The following is a 12241-nucleotide window of genomic DNA, read 5'->3' on the forward strand; positions in this document are numbered from 1 at the left end:
TCCAACCCTGATTGTTCTTAGAAGTTAATCCTTATGCTCAGGAAGCTGAGATAGAATGATTATGAGTTTGAGTCCAGCCTGAGCTATATAACAAGATCTCAACTCAAAACAAACAAAGGACAACCAAAACAAAACAAAACAAAAACAAAAACAAAACAAAGAAAGAAACAAGAAACATCCTCCCAACCCCCCATTTTGTCCGTGACATGAAGACCTTATGTTTGCCCAGTCTGCCCTTGAAACCCTTGTTGTACTTTTGCTCTAATTCTTGCCTAAGAAACACAAATATGAGACTCAGTGCCACTTGGAGTTTATTGATAGAGGGGGGAGAAAGGAGGATAACTGGTGGCCAACCGAAAGCAGGAGAGACAGAAGAGAGAAAGAGAGAAGGAGAGGGAGAGAGAGAGAAGAGAGGGAGGCACATGTGTAATCAAGTCCCCTGCGCAGCCAGGCAAAGCGTGAGCAGCCAGGTAAGTCGTGATGTAGAGAAGACATGGCCATGAGCATCCTGCCCATCATCAGGGGGTGGGGGCAGCAGACTGCTGGTTCCCAACACCCCTGGACTCGAGAAATAATCCTGACCCAACTTCTTGAGTAGGTACTATACTAGTAGTAGACTCTATCCTCATGATAACCCTTATTGCCAAAAATAACACACTTTTATTCAAAACTCATAGAAAAGTATCAGTGCCTGGGAATTCCACCAAAGCAGAATTAACACATCTAATGTTTTGTCTTAATCTTTTTCATTTTATTCCTTGTACATTTGCATGAATAGGCAATTCCTAGAGATTCATGCAACCAGGTACCAAAAATAATTGAAAACAATGTCAACCCTTACTGGTTCTCCTTAAAACATTAACAGATATCCAATACACATCCTGAATCATCGCTTTGTAAAATCCCCTTTCCTCAGTTTTACCTAGACTCCAAGCCTTTTCTGAGCTGGGATCTTCTCTGGCCTTCTTGAGCCTGCCCCAAGCCTTTGCCTTATCTCCACTGGTTTCTAATTGGACTTTTCTACACTCTGTCTTCTGCGTCTAGGAAATGGCATCAGTCACGGAGCTTCTCACCCCTCTTCTAAGACACACACACACACACACACACACACACACACACACTGATACCCATGGTGAGACTGAAGTTCAAGGATATCCAGTGAGACTGTACAAGCCAGCATTACTCTCCCTGGAGTAGAGAGGAGCTGGGAAAGAACCTGGGAATATGAATAATTTAAAAACATTTTTTGCATGTGTTACAATATAATAGCTTCATATTTGGTTTTTTAAAAACATATTTTGTACCTTCTCATATGTCTTATATGTCTGTTGGTAGATTGTTGTTGTTGTTTGTTGATATTTTGTTTGTTTTATTTTTTTCTGAGACTGGGTTTCTCTGTATATCCCTGGCTATTCTGGCCTCCAATTCACAGAGATCCTGGTACCTGTACCTCCCAAGTGCTGGGACTAAAGGCATACACTACCATTACCCAGCATTATTTTTTTTAATTAATTAAGTTTACTTAGTGTGTGTGCACACAAGTGCTTGTGAGTGCCTGTGTACACACACACACACACACACACACACACACACACACACACCAGCCCTGGGTGGTAGAGATGTCCAGGTTTCTGTATCTCCTGCCATGGGGGCCCCAGGCATTTATCTCAGGTCTTCAGGCTTGGTGGCGAGCACTTTTGTTGATCATTTGTAATGCTGTATAATAACCCACGTTGGTAAATGGATTCTACTGTGGCATTTGGGTACTTCCCATTTTTACCGTCATATATCATCTGTGGTAATTTCAGTCCTTGTCTTCCCAGTACTCCAAAGCATGAACACTAACTCGCTCGCCTTTTTTCTTTCTGAACCTCTGTCCTTCCCTGGGTACCATGACATTGCATTGACTCAAAACCCACAAAATAAGGGCTTTCCAGGCCCTGAACTAGACTATCATCTCCCCTTTGTGGCCATCTCCCTCCTGGAATTAGGACACTCCCCTTTCTGTGGTTTTCTTTCTCTCTTTTTATTTAAATTTAATCTAAATACCTTCTTTCATTTATTTTATATGCCGCCCAGTTTCCCCTCCCTCCTCTCCTCCCCACGATGTGTTCCATCTACCTCCCTCCCCATCCACTCCTCCTCCCACTCCATTCAGAAGGGGGCAGGCCTCCCTTGGGCTTGAACAAAGCAGGGCAGGACAAGTTGAGGCAGGCCGGAGCTCCTCCCCTCACAACCAAAAATAAGAGAGTTCCCTTCCCTTCTCTCTTATTCCCTTTCGCTTACGTTTGTCTTCCCTTTGATCTCTGCATTAGTTTGCTAAGGATGCCAAAACAAAAACAAAACAGAACTTGTGGCATCTCTTGCTCAAAGCTCTGCTTTCCGAGACTGAGGGGGGTTTCTTCTACTGTCTTGCTTCTCTGTCTTGCCTCTCCCTTCTGTCTCATACCTGCTCTTGTAAGGGTACAAATCATATTCAGTTACCACCTTGTATGCTGTCAAGATTCTACCCCAGCTGGTCATGGTGGTACATGTCTACAGTTTCAGTGTTCAGGAGACAGGAGCAAGAGGGTCATGAGGTCATGAGTTTGAAGCTAGCCTTGTGAGACCCTGCCTCAAAATTAAATAAATAAATGGATAGGCAGATAAATAAATAAATGATTCTATCGCATTCTGGGGATGAGGCTATGTGAATGGGGGTGTGAGGGGGTCCAGGCTATAATATTCTTCCTCACCCATTCCTTGCAAATATCAACGGGTGAATTCCCCTTTGTTGGATTCCCTTTGCCACACATACAAAGGGATAGTTATTAATGAAAAATGCCTGGGAGAGAGGAACCATTAGGAAGAATTTCTTGAGCAACTGAGGAACTTCTAGTTCACTTTTAAAAATTAAAATGTGGGCTGCATTTTAAGAAATTTTGTAGAATTTACTTCTGAGATATTTCTGGTTTTCTTCTTCTTCTTTTCCATAACTCTAGATGATACAGAGCTCATTTCCATTTACCTGGGTTATTATAACAGCCTAACAGTCTCATAATGGATCCAATATGGCATTCTCATCCTATGCCTGATTCAGCTTGTTCTTCTATAAAAGTCTTCAAACTCTACAATCATTCCTTAGCCCTACTGGCCAGGATGTCAAGTGCAGGCTCCTACACCAGAGAGGAGGAGGCATGATGTACTGCCATGAGCTTTTAAACCCTCTACTTCAGTGGCTCTCAGCCTTCCTAATGCTGTGATTCTTAATACAGTTCCTCATGTTGTGGTGACCCCCAACCACAAAACTATTTTCATTGCTACTTCATATCTGTAATTTTGCTACTGTGATGAATTGAAATGTAAATATTTTTGGAGACAGATGTTTGTCAAAGGGGTCACGACCCACAGATTGAGAACCACTGCTCTACTTCTTCCCAGGTCCCCTGCTTGCCAGTCACACTTGGACCATCACCATTCCAGGAAAATGTGCTAAATTACTCTGTCCTGGTGCTTTATGCTTTTTCATCTTCCTGGAATTTTCTCTTCCCTTATTAACATCTATCTGTCAAAATCCCTCAGATAATTTAAAACTGATCTGAAATATGAACACTGCTTTCTTCCCTTGTACTCCAGCATTTCTTAGGGTGTCTGAGAGGAGCTTGTGTCTCTATGGTCTCTTTCTCTCTCTCTCTCTCTCTCTCTCTCTCTCTCTCTCTCTCTCTCTCTCTCTCTCTCTCTCTCTCTCTCTCTGGTTTGCAGAACCTAGCATATGCCTATTTCCCAAAACTGCAAATATTTGTTGAACGTATTCCCTGGTAGCTCATATCTCACCACCCTATAAATAGACAGGATTGCATTTCCCTAAATGCATCTTCTGGCACTGGCCAGCACTACAATTCACATTGCCTTGTGCAGCCTTTTTGGACAGCTTGCTAGATCGTTTGTACAGTTCATCTCTACCAACTTACATTTCACTCATTGGAAAGATACTGGACACTTCTGCAAACCAAAAGATTTCATGTATACAGATGTCAAATAGGCCTCGTGCCAGGATGTATTACTGAAGGAATGATTCTAGTTATGTCTCTCTTCCAAAGTCATTTCCACTGCTTATTTTCCTTCTTGGGAAATTGTCACAGTTTGAGGTCTTCTGGAATGTTCTAAGAGTGGCACTGATGGGCAGTGGTGGGACTTTCAGGCAGTGAAGGCCTTTAGATCAGTGAGGGTACAGTCTCAGAGGGGATTACAGAAACCCACTCTCTTCTCTCTTCTGCTACCTGGCTCATGAGGTAAACCATTCACATCCATCATAATACTCCACTTTCATCAGAGTTACGAAGCCCGGGGGCTTCTCAATCTTATACTAGAATTTCCAAAACTATGAACCAAAGTAAGCCTTTACTCTTTAGAAGTTAAGTGACTCAGGAATTTCATTATCATGATGTAAGACTGACTAGCATAACCATAACACTGGATAATGAACCCTCAGCTTGGCATTCAGGGGCAAAGTCACATTGAGAATCTAGATTTCCATCTACGATGACTCATTTTTTTGGAAGTCCCATGAAAGACTTTAGGAAGTCTAAAAAACTGCTGTGACTTGAGTCTTCTTTACCTGTACTCTTGTCCATTACTCCAAAGATCTCTGTGAATCAGGCAAAGCCTGATTCTCTCCACATGAATTACAGTTCCTTTTCTCCTGAGACTGGTAGATCTGTGGAAGACTTCTATGAGTCACTCTCTATTTCATCCACCCCCCTCTTCACTCTTTGGTCTAAAAGTCAACATTACTGATTACCCTGAACCTCCTCCAACGATAGCTGCTGCTGGCGCCAGCTTAAGCATCATGGCTACAGTTCTACCCACAAGTTATTTCCAAATTCTTGGATGATGATATGAGTTGGAGTAACACGTCTGCCTCTAGCCCACCAATGTGAAGGAAATCCAGGTCCCCCACCATAGTTGAGTCCTTGGCAGTTTGAGTTTGAGTCAGTGAATCAAGGACTCTCAGTATTGAAAGGGCTCTTGACATCATCCAGCCAGACTTGACTCTTCCAACTTCAGACATATTGAGGCTTCTCCTCTCTTTTTTCTTCTCTGGGCATGAATTTTGAATCTCATTCATTAAATGTTAACAGAAATGTTAACAGAAATTCTCTCATCTCCCTCCTTTGGAAATGTTAAAGAAATTTTAATTCAAACCTTAAACACTCTTGGAAATGCTTTTCAAACTCTTTTACCACCTCAGCTTTAGGGACTAAAAGTTTATTCTCTAATAGAATTTGCAAAAGTGAAAAGCAAACTGTATGACACACTGATAACCCTGAGAGAAAAAGAAATGTATGAAGACAAGTCACTTCAACATCCCTCTCTCAGAAGTTGACAGACCCACTGGACAAACAGAACAGTTGAGCAACTTTGTACAGGCATGGGAACTAACTCACACACCAGAAGTAATATGTGAACTTTTATAAGCAGTGTTCTCCATGCTTATATTTATTAATCTCTTCACTCATTCAGTAAGTATGCATTCATGCACACTATAGTCTAGATGTCATATTAAATACTATAACCTAAGTCATTGTTTTTGAAAGACTTAATAACTGCATATGGGAGGAATTATTATAGCATGAAAAAAAATGGTTGTGAAACTGCACCATTATATTATTCCATTGGCTAGGCCACTTAAATATTAGGAACAGTACCCTCAAGAGTTGGAGACTGAGAATTTAATAACAAGGTCTGTGAAGGGTTGATGTCTGGTAATGGCTTTCTTTTTTACTTTTTGTTTGTTGTTTATTTTGAGACAGGGTTTGTGTGTGTGTGTGTGTGTGTGTGTGTGTGTGTGTGTGTGTGTGTGTGTGTGTGTGTAGCTTGAGCTGTTCTGGAACTCACTCTGTAGACCAGGCTGGTCTCGAACTCAGAGATCCACCTGCCTCTGCCTCCTGAATGCTGAGATAAAAGGCATGCACCACCACCACTCAGCTTCTTTTTATTGGACCATCTTCCTTTTTTGTCTCCAAACAGCCTTTCCTCTGACTAGATGTTAGAAATAAGATAATTGCATGGTTTGTGGTTTGTTTGTGTTTTGGTTTGGTACTGTGGGTTTTATTTTTATTAATTTATTTGTTTGTTTTGACAAGATCTTTGTATATATCCTAGGCTGTAAAACCTTCAGTTCTCTACCCTCAGTCTCCTAAGTGCCTGATTCTCATTTTTCTTAGGCTATCACTCCTAAATTATATTATTTAATTTGACCTTATTTATCACTGAAAGACCTCAGCTCCCAGGCAATCTCACTAGAGGTTAGAGCTTCAATATATGAATTGGTGTTGCTCTGGGGGACAGGACGTCAGTTCATATCAAAGAGTTTATCAGTCACAAAATGACTCTTCTATAAGAGCTCATGGAATTACAGTCCCTCCCATAACCCCACTGTTACATATAAGGGAAGCAATCCAAACAGGGAATATAATTTGCCCACAGAGGCAGTAGCAGAAGCCAAATCTTCCAGTTTGTCCTATGCATGGGCTTCTTGGCCTGGGCTTACCATGGTGACTGCTCTGGCGCAAATGCGTTAGGCTGAGCCTCTGGCCTCAGCAGCGAATGTTCTGTATGGCAAGGGCAATTTCTGTTCATCCCTCTCCATATTCCTCAAAACGTCACACCACGGCCCCTGAACAGAACCTGTCGCCTGATGATCCAAAGTTGAAATCCTCTTGTGATCCAGGTCTTATCAAGGTCTTCATTATGCCTCATGATATAGGCTCTGTGTGATCTACCACCATCAAATGATGGATACATCATTCTTTTCCCTGTACCATCTGTCATTTAAAAGCAATCGCTTTTACGCTGGTGAAGAAAGGCTCGCTTGGAGCCACGGCTTCCTTCACCTGCAGTGTGGGCCCTGTTGATGGCAGGTTTCCTACATCAGCAAGTGGCTACATTTTTACCCATCACCTCAACCTCTCTCTCCTTGTGGCTGGAGAGCTGCAATGCCACCGAAGACTTTGGAAACTCCGCAGCAGACCTTGCCAACCCATCAGGCCTTGGGTTCAGTCTTTCCCACTCACAGAAGAGTCTCTTTTCTGTGAGGTGGGGCTTCATTTCTACCTGCAACAGATATTCGACCTTTGGACAGGTTACACAGGTATTCTAGGACAACAACCAGGTAGTTAGCAATTCACTTGGTACTCTGCTGTCTCCCTCAGGCTTGCGTGTTCTCTCTTTCCCTCTCTCTATCTCTCTCTCTATATATGTATACATATACATTCATATATTTTATAGTAATATATTTATAAATACATCTATGTATTACATTATTTGTGTATGTGGTATTTATATATAATAACAAACACACACATATATATGTACATATATAATACAAAAAAATCTCTCCTTCATATCCCTTTCCCACCTTTCCTTTTTCCTTGGATTTAGATTTATTTAAACATTGATGTTATCTGGAACCACCACATCTGGTTTGAGATGCCATGATTTCTTTGGTTTAGCTGGATGGCTAATCGCTTGAATGACTGGATAGGCTTTTCTAAGCATGGTGTTTACTCAGCAATGCAGTGGTCATTGAATTTGAGTGCCTGGTTAGCTGCACATAGAAGAACATTTATAAAATGCTGATGCCTAGGACCCACTTCCAGAGGTCCCTATTTCATTCGGTTGTGGTTTCAAAGACTGTCCAGTTGATTCTCAGGGGTATCCAGGGTTGAGAATCTCTGGTTAGCGCTGAATGGTTGCCAGGGCAACGATTGATCTGATACTTAGATATCTTCCTCTGGGAAATCTATGATGATGACTCTTTTTCAGGTGATTTTCCCTCACTGCTTCCAGAGAGAGGCAGTAGGCAGTGGCCACCCCTTAAAGCTGCAGCAGTACTTGGGAGGGGGCATTGCTCCATGGGAGGGTGCATTGCTCCATGGGAGAGCATGTATTGTACAAGCACAGAGTTCTGAGTTTGGTCCCGGGACACACACACACACACACACACACAACACACCACCCTACACGCTCAGTGCTCAGCTTGGCCCTTCTCGAGGTCAAGGAAATTTTCTTCTAGGTCTGTAGTTCTTGGCAGGATATTGGACTCAAAGGGGTGTTTTGATAATGGGAGTATTTTGGATCTCTACAACTTGGAGGAATGCAACTGGTATCTTGTGGGCAGGGCCAGGAGCAGTGCTAAGCATCTCTCTGTGCATAGGACAGCTCTACAGCAAAGAATTACCCAGAACAAAAGGTCCCCCATGCCAATGGTTGAAAGCCCTTTCTAGCTCCCTGCTCTTTGGGTCCTCGCTGTGTCCCAGGAAGAAGCATCATGAATGGAATCAGCTCTGAAGTGTTTCCTGCATTCTAATTCTACTTTAACCACAATTTCAATGGTCTTTTTCAGTCCCACATTTTGCATCTCTTTGAAGTGGTCTCAGAATGTCATCCTCCCCTTTGCTTTTAAGAAATGATGGATGCTGCCTGACTGCAGGGATCACATCACAGGCAGGATAATCCCAGCAACACCCTTTCCAATGGCGGCTCACTTTCCTGCCTGGCTGCCTTCTCAAAATACAGAATGAGCCGACCCCACTTGCCCATCCAGCCTTCACCAGGTCTTGTAGCCGATGGAGCTAGTCTTGTAGCCGATGGAGCTAGCCCTGGGGCTCAGGTGTTGTGCCCTGGGGCTGCTGGGCAGAAGAGCTCCCAGCCTCCCTGCAGCAGACCCCGTGCTGCATTGATCCATAAACCCTGTGCTGATTCTGAGCGAGTCCTGCATCTGCTGATTTTTCTCCCCACTCCCTTAGATCTGTTCATTATTGAATTAAAGATCATTGTGATTTAAAGTGAACCATTGGGCAGCCTGGGGACAAACCCAAAGTTGGGGGAAGAAACTGAACGGGGCACTGCATTTACCAAATCCAGTCTCAGCTGGATGATTTTTCTCTGTCTTAAGGAAATAATTCAAAACTCCAAGGGCTGGAAGTAGAAGTAGAGCCTTCCCCTGCGTGTCAGGAGCCCACACAGAGAGGCTGGCAGGCCGGGAAAGGGAGCCGATTATAAATAGCATGAAAGCAGCATCAGTCAAAACTCACAGATGTGCCTGAGCGAAATGTTAAAAGAAACACCTTCTGAGAGAGGGTGTGATGGCTCCTCTTTACTTTTATAATTGAAAGCACTAAAGAACAAAGGTGTTCTTCATGTTAAATGCACACACCCCCTACAGCACACAAAGAGGTATACAGCCCTACAGCACACACACAGAACCATGCACCCCAATTGCACATACACAGGAGATATACACCCCTACAGAGTATACACACAGGTGCTCACATATAGACACATACACACACACACACACACACACACACACACACACACACACACACGAGAGAGAGAGAGACAGACAGAGAGAGAGAGAGAGAGAGAGAGAGAGAGAGAGAGAGAGAGAGAGACCCTTTAAAGAAATGATGGATAACTATTAGTTCTAACACAACAAAATCACAAATGGCCTGGGCCTCACAGAGGGAGTAGTTGTTCTTTTTCCTCTGTGTAATTGAATCTATTTAATAAGCCTATGGTCTCTCCCTGTGAAGTCATTTTCCTGTATGGGTATTTCTTTTTCCAGCTTAGATGGAAGCCATTTGAGATTCCAAAAGCGTCTCAGAAGAAAGTGGACTTTGTGAGTGTAAGTCAATATTCTTCGCACCTTGCCTTTGCCCTCCTCTGTCCTGCGGTGAGCGAGCTAACCATCTGCCATCGGAATGCCAAGCAGAGCAGCCTGAAGCGGAGACCAAGCCACCTGTGTGGAGCATGGGGGCTGGCTGAGGGATGTCTTACTTACAGGCACCATATGGCTTCTGACACCAAAGGGCACCCAGGAGTTTTGTTTTTGTTTTTTTTGTTTTTTTTTTTTTTTTTTTTTTTTTTTACCTCACAGAAAGACCAAGGAAAGTAAACTTTCCTCCCTCCAGAACTTCTTTGGGTCAGAACAGGACTGCTAACTTTTTTGATCCATGGCATCTTTAATAGTCTGGTGATGCCTATTTTTATTTATGTATTTATTTATTTTGTTGTTGGTTTTTAATTTGGGGGCTTTGTTTGGTTGGTTGAGATAGGATCTCCCTCTGTAGTTCAGGCTGGCCTTGAACTCAACAGTCCTCTTCCCTCAGCCCTAGTGCTGGGATTACTGTTATAAGTCACTATACTTGCCATAACCTGTGTTTTTGACTGGGTAAAATAAATCATACAATTATGTTGAGAGGCAATGATAAAATACTTCAAGGAAATAAACTGCGCTTGTTTTATAGTTATCAACATGCCTCCTAGTTAATGTACTAGATCATAAGACCTATGGGAATCCATAGTATGAGCCCAAATGATACTTTGAGATAACTGTGATGGATGCTATAAAAATGCCCCAGTCATTGACAGAGTGACAGGTACTTCCAGTGCTGCTGTGGATTGCTGCCTGCATTCATAATACTGGAAGGAAATGTTAAATTTCATACAGATTAATTTTAAAAAATACAAAAATGTTCCCATTCCAAGAACTTGAAACCCCTGAAATGATACCTGGGCTAAGATGGCATCAACTCAGGTGGCAACCTGATAAGTACAGTGCCAACTGGCAGCCCTTCTAGATAGTTCCATTTGTCAGTACTGGGACACCTGCACCCACAGCAAGAAGTGTGTGGGTGAAGGGACAGGAGCTGTCAGGGGGCAGTGCTAAAGAGGACAGAGGAGAGTTCTGCAGGACAACTTGGCTCATAGTTTACTTAAGGACACTCCAGGCGCCCCGCTTTAGCCTAAACTGTATAAATCACCTTGAAGCTTTTATCCCTATAAGTGTCCCCATACCTTTTGAAGACTCACTTTAGTAGACCTCACGCTTATCAGCTAAGTGACAATAGAAACACAAGTTCCTTTCCTGTGTAGGTTATGGGTATCTGAGAAGCAGAACTCACTCTGTTTTGGCTCCTTGCCTGCAGGTTTGGGGAGAGTGATGTAAAACGGTCCCCTGCCTCCATGTCAGGGCTTCTTGCATTGTGGGTCATCTGGTCCCATAGCAGAAGGACTTGCAGTTAGTCACATAGTCTTCTACTCAACTCTGTTCTGCTTTGAGGAGAGTAGCCTGGCTTTCTTCACAAAAGAGGGCTGCCCCAGGGTGGAGTAGATTTGAGGAGTGCTAAATGTCAAGAGAAGCTTCAGGTCCTTCCCCTTGTCCCCCCCAAATCCTTCTACCAGGCATCACCTCCTTCTTCCAGGTTTATTGTAATCATAATAAAGTGTCAGTATCAAATCCATTTAAAGAAATAACTTTATGTTATGTAAGTTCATTTGACGTGGCCATTAAGAGTTCAGACAAGGTCTTCTAGGATGGGTTACAGCCAACCAATCATAAGTCAATACATATCAGGCAGCCTAGCTCCCAAATGACTCCTGGGACATTCTCAATGGGAAGAAGACTAGAACCTCACAAGCTTCATGACTCTCAGGGGCCAGGGGGAGAGGCTGAGTCTCTTAAGCCCTGGCTATTCTCACCCTCTCTCCTGCTCTCCCAGGGTCTGCACACCTTATGTGGAGCTGGAGACATCAAGTCTAACAACGGGCTTGCTGTTCACATTTTCCTGTGTAACTCCTCCATGGAGAACAGGTAAGAGTTTCAGTGCGGGGCCATGATAAACCCATCCCCCAGGGCCTGTGGAGACCTAATAGTCTAGTCACACATGCACAAACACTGTCACATTGTAGTTGCTCCCCTCTCAGAGAAATGTTGCTATGTCTTTCTTGATAACGATACCAAATGAGAATTTCTATTTTGAGTGACTCATGACATAGACAAAGAATGTCATGTAACCGGGTAGGCAGAAAGGAGAGGTTAGGACCCTGTGATGAAGGATTAGTCCAAGTAACGTTCCCCTGGGCTCAAATCCACTGAAGACAAGAGCAGCTATGAAGGCAAGGTTTCAGCTTTAGCCTGTCCTGGAACTCGCTCTGTACAACAGGCTGGCCTCGAACTCACAGAGATCCGCCCGCCTCTGCCTCCCAGGTGCTGGGACTAAAGGCTTGCACCACCAACGCCCAGCCTACATACTATTTTTTTTTTTTTGAAGAGGGGGTGCATTTCATAGCACATGTGTGTACAAGTCAGAAGGAGTACCTTCTCTCCTTCCAGCATGTGGTCCCAGGGATCAAACTCAGATCCTCAGCCTTGGTAACAGGTACCTCACATGCTGGGCTATTTCACCAATATTCT

General features: G+C 43.4%; 1 protein-coding gene across 1 annotated transcript in view; it reads left to right on the plus strand.

Annotated features, from left to right (window-relative positions):
• Hgd (homogentisate 1,2-dioxygenase) overlaps positions 1–12241 on the plus strand; it is a 46960-nt gene that overhangs the window by 17695 nt on the left and 17024 nt on the right. The window contains exons 5-6 of the mRNA XM_051191454.1: positions 9611–9670; positions 11547–11638. Of these exons, the coding sequence (XP_051047411.1) occupies positions 9611–9670; positions 11547–11638 (152 nt within the window). The remainder of the gene's footprint in view (positions 1–9610; positions 9671–11546; positions 11639–12241) is intronic.

The sequence above is a fragment of the Phodopus roborovskii genome, unplaced genomic scaffold, assembly GCF_943737965.1.
Source record: "Phodopus roborovskii unplaced genomic scaffold, PHOROB, whole genome shotgun sequence".
Lineage (NCBI taxonomy): Eukaryota > Metazoa > Chordata > Mammalia > Rodentia > Cricetidae > Phodopus > Phodopus roborovskii.